The 5,287-nt window shown below is 38.7% G+C and overlaps 1 protein-coding gene across 1 annotated transcript; it reads left to right on the forward strand.

The window, feature by feature from the left end:
* Positions 1–673: 673 nt before the first annotated feature.
* Positions 674–1,642, forward strand: LOC112654282 (olfactory receptor 11H6-like). Its single transcript, XM_025438671.1, has one exon. The coding sequence runs from the start codon at positions 674–676 to the stop codon at positions 1,640–1,642; it is 969 nt and encodes a 322-aa protein (XP_025294456.1).
* Positions 1,643–5,287: the final 3,645 nt, after the last annotated feature.

The raw sequence follows: 5,287 nt of genomic DNA on the forward strand, positions 1-5,287 counted from the left end.
AGGGTAAGAAGCTAATATATATGTTAACTAACTGGAATTAAAATAAAAACTTAAAAAGAAAAGCTAATAGGTCCTTGCTAGAGTGGAATCTGCAGCAGCGTCTTCAGCGCCTGGCCTCAGTAGCCAGAGTTACTCAGGACAGATCTCCTGACAATATTGTTACCAACGACATAGTATGATGCTCTTTGACTTAGTTCGATTTCAGGTTATATTTAAGTTTTGATTTTTCTTAAAATCTCCCAAAATACTGTACAAAATTTTCTTTTTTTTTTTTGTACAAAATTTTCTTTTCAGCAAGAAGAAATCAGGTATATAAATATATGAGTGTGTATTTTATGAAACTATGTGCCAAAAAAAGAATTAATTTAAATGCAAATGGAGAAAACAATCTGGACACGATGTTACCCAATGTTAGTGAAATCTATACTCTGAAAATGAAGGCTGGTTGAGTGGGGGCCGTGGGAGCATGCCAGGCTCTCCCAGAACCCTGATCTCATTGGGCTAAGCCAGATCCTGGGAAGGGAGTTACTGAATTGAGAAGCACATAGGGCCTTTTCACAGAAGTGTATTGAAGGAGCTACAGGAATCAGAAGAAATAAAAATAACCTTAAAATAGAGGGAAAATGATTAATATACTGATACTTCTTGCTCACTCCCTTCATAGAATAGGAGAATGAGTATCTCAGGAGCCAACAATATCTCTGGGTCTGTGAGTGAGTTCATTCTCCTGGGCTTCCCCTGCCGCAGGGAGCTCCAGGTCCTGCTCTTTGTCATCTTCTCAATCATCTACCTTCTGACTCTCATGGGGAACACATCCATCATCTGCGCCGTGGCGTCAAGCCGGAAACTCCACACGCCCATGTACATCCTGCTGGCCAACTTCTCTTTGCTGGAGATCTGCTATGTCAGTTCTGATGTGCCCAAGATGTTGGCCAACATCATCTCCCAGACCAAGAGCATCTCCTACGCCGGCTGCCTGCTCCAGTTCTATTTCTTCTTCTCCATGTGTGCCGCTGAGGGCTACTTTCTGTCTGCGATGTCCTATGATCGGTTCCTTGCTATCTGTCGACCTCTACATTACCCCACCATCATGACTCACCATCTATGTGCCCGATTAGTGGTTTTCTGCTGGGTAGGTGGCTTTCTATCCATACTGATACCTGCAATTCTTATGTCCCAGGTGCCCTTCTGTGGCCCTAATATCATTGACCATTTTTTCTGTGACCTGGGACCACTGCTGGCTCTGTCCTGTGCTCCAGTTCCCAAAACTACTCTAACTTGTGCTACCGTAAGCTCCCTTATCATCTTCATCACTTTTCTCTACATCCTTGGATCCTATACCTTAGTTTTGCGAGCCGTACTTCGGGTCCCAGCTGGCTCAGGTAGGAACAAAGCTTTTTCTACATGTGCTTCACATTTCTTGGTGGTTTCCTTGTTCTATGGCTCAGTCATGGTGATGTATGTGAGTCCAGGATCCAGGAGCCATCCTGGGACACAGAAATTTGTGACCTTGTTTTACTGCATGGCAACCCCTTTCTTTAATCCTCTGATCTACAGCCTTCGAAACAAAGATATGAAAGATGCACTCAAGAAAGTCCTGGGAGCATCATCAAAAGAAATTTCTAAAAATACAGAGAAATGATATAAAATTTCCTATCATTCTCTCAGGAATACCAAATTTCTCTCATTGAGAGAATAAAACTATCTTCTGAGCATGTCTGAGTATTTGATCCCTTACTCTCATGAAAGTGTGACTCGTTACACACAAAGAACCCTCATCCTGTCTTGAAAGAAAATACCCACAATCATAAAGGTCTACCGTGGAAAGTTCTGTAGAGTTTTCATTCATCAATGAGTCATCTCTCTGTTTTGGTCATTTTTTTGAAGTCTGAAAGCTGATGTAATCAGGTTGATATGTACAAAGCTAAGACTCAAGCTACCATCTTGTATCTTGGCTTTTATCCTAATATTATTTTTTGTGTTTCAAATGTATCACTATTTTTTCTTTCCAATTACAGATCTTTCTATAATGAAATATAGCATCTACTCACTGCACTAACAAAATTTCAATTGCTTTATTTATAAGATTGAGAATCCAGTATCTGTCGCTGAAAGAGTAGTGTTTTTTCACTTGTGTTTACTACCAAGCATTGGTAAAGTGTTCAGGGTGTGCAGCAAATGAAAATGGGGAATAATATGGTCGCTTCTAACAGAAAATTCTTAGTCCAATTTTGAAGAGGATACATAGAAAGACATGCACAATTCACACATGCCAAATCATTAAGTATTCCTTACCCAGACCTGGGTTTCAGCACCTTCTAAGATTTTAGTAGAGGAACCAACCCACTTCTCTTCTTGCATCACTAGCCTCTAAATCAAAATCGGGGGTAGCTGTATCTCCTTGGTGGAACCAAGAGTACCTCCCTGTGCTGTACCTGCAAAAGAGGCTAGAAGAGCTAATACCTGGCAATAAAAAATCCAACTATGAAAGATAAGCTCCAAGCCTCCTAATATTATGATTTTCCAAGCCAGTAAAAAGTTTGAGATACTAGGCAGCCAAAACAAAAGGAGAATGCCAACTACTACAACCCATTTATTTGGACTCACCATGATATCTCTGGGCCATGTTCCCTCTAGAAGTTACACAAGGTAAGATTTAACTAAATGATTCATATGTAATAGCAATGAATTAGAAGCAGGATGACAAGGGGGAAATAAACTTCCCTATGAGTAGGTGAAGGCTTGTCTAGCTCATGATGAGTCCTAGTGGAACATACTCCAATTCCGATAAGTTATTGCTGCATTATCTGCAATTCTAAGAAACAGAAGTTCAACTAAAGGGGAAAAAAATCCTCCACCTTCTAGGAAAGACTCATTAGCTGCAGGGAAATGTAATGCTGCCCACTCATCTTTATTCCTCTTCTAAGAGTGAATAAGGAAGATCCTTCCACTTACTGTTTTATCTTGAGCCTGGGACAACAATTAACCAAATAAATGAGATCTTTATATGTAGGTTTTTCATAGTGTCTGAAGAAGATATTCATATTTTAAAATAAAATATTTAAAATTAAATATTTTTTGTTTTGGTCTAAATGTCATACACACAGAATTTTCAATAACCAAGGCTTGCTTAGCTACACTGAGATGAATAATATGCTATTTTCTCTACATGCTTTTTAAATACACTTTACAATGAATAAATTTTCATTGTAAAAGAGTAGAGTACAAAATGATGAAAATCTTCATATCTCCATACTTCCACACACCTGTCCCTTTAGCAATGTGTTCAGTTTGATAGGCATACTTCTAGACCTTTTTCTGTGCATTTATATTTAAAAATATAAGTTCTGGATTTTGAATGACTATGTAAATTGGATTATACTTAAAAATTGCCCTATGACTTACTGGCCCTCACACCCATCCCCTACTCTCATCTAAAAAGCAATATCTGAGAAGGAAACTTCATCCAACTTCTAAAGGAGCTTCTGACTATTGGTCTAGAACACACATGAGGATAATGAAGCTGAAGATAGCAATTCTTCAGGAAAGACCCATTCCTAGAAGGTAGTTCATGGATGTGTGAGAGCACTACTTCCATGACATACTCAGGAGGTTCTTCTGCCATCAAACCAGGATTAAAATGAGGAAAACCTGTGAAAATTGAGGTGCATGTGCCCCTTTGAGTCTGTAATTTTGTATCCCTTGGGTAAATACCTAGTAGTGCAATTGCTGGATTGTAGGGTAGTTTGATTTTAACTGTTTGAGGCAACTCTATACTATTTTTCAGACTGGCTGCAAGAACTGGTTACATTTCTTTCTTTTTTTTTTTTTTTTTTTTTAAAGGAAAGACCTTTTTTTTTAATTTTTATTTATTCATGATAGGCACACAGTGAGAGAGAGAGGCAGAGACACAGGCAGAGGGAGAAGCAGGCTCCATGCACTGGGAGCCTGACGTGGGATTCGATCCCGGATCTCCAGGATCGCGCCCTGGGCCAAAGGCAGGCGCCAAACCGCTGCGCCACCCAGGGATCCCCTGGTTACATTTCAAGTGGTCAGTAGCCACGTGTGAGTCATGGCTGTCGTGTTGGATAGTGCAGGTATAGAGAAGTCTGAGGACTAAATATAGAACTTCAAAATGTTGAGGTTAAACAAATAACTGAATTGTCTTTATTTTTCAGAATATGGTTTCTTTGCCTAGAGGGACTAAGTATTATTATTCAAATTCAAATTTAGTTGTACCAAGGAATCACTAAATTCAATTAGCCAACATATAAGTACATCATTAGACTCAGATGTATGTTCAACAATTTATCAGTTGTGTATAATACCCAGTGTTCATCAAATCATATACCCTCCTTAATGCCTATCACCGATTACCCCGACCCACCACTGACCTCCCCTCCAGCACCCTTAGTTTATTTCCTATAGGTAAGAGTCTCTCATGGTTTGTCTCCCTCTCTGATGACTTCCCAATCAGTTTTCCCTCCCTTCCCCTATGATTCTCTGTGCTGTTTCCTATATTCCACATATGAGTGAAACCATGTGATAATTGTCTTTCTCGGATTGACTTATTTTGTTCGGCATTATATCTTCCAGTTCCATCCTTGTCGATGAAGTATTCATCTTTCTGATGGCTGAGTAAGATTCCATTGTATATACATACCACATCTTCTTTATCTATTCATCTTTTGATGGAAATTCTACATTTGAAACCAATATTACACAATATGTTAACTAACTGTAACTTAAATAAAAATTTGAAGAAACAAATGTGACCAGTTCTAATTGAGAAGTGTGATAAGTGGGGGAACCTGGATGGCTCAGTTGACCAAGCTTCTGCCTTAGGCTTATGTCACAATCTCAGGGTCCTGAGATGGAGCCCCACATCCAGCTCTCCATTCAGTGGGGCAGTCTGCCTCTCTCCTCCCACTGCCCCTCCCCCTTCTTGTGCTTGCTCTCTCACACTCTCTCTTGAATAATAAAATCTTTTTTAAAAATGTGATAAGTCTAAAATTACAAACTGATTTTGAAGACTTTGTGACAAAAATGTAAGTATCTCATGAATGTTTATGTAGAGTACATGTTGAAATACTATTTTAGATAAATTGAGTCAAATAAAATGTATTAAAATTTCACCTATTTCTACGATTATTAATGTGGCTACTAGATTATTTAAAATTATATATGTGGTTCACATTATATCTTATTAGATAATACTGATTTTTTTAAAGATTTTATTTATTTATTCATGAGAGACACAGAGAGAGAGGCAGAGACACAAGCAGAG

This window comes from Canis lupus, chromosome 15, assembly GCF_003254725.2.
Source record: "Canis lupus dingo isolate Sandy chromosome 15, ASM325472v2, whole genome shotgun sequence".
NCBI lineage: Eukaryota > Metazoa > Chordata > Mammalia > Carnivora > Canidae > Canis > Canis lupus.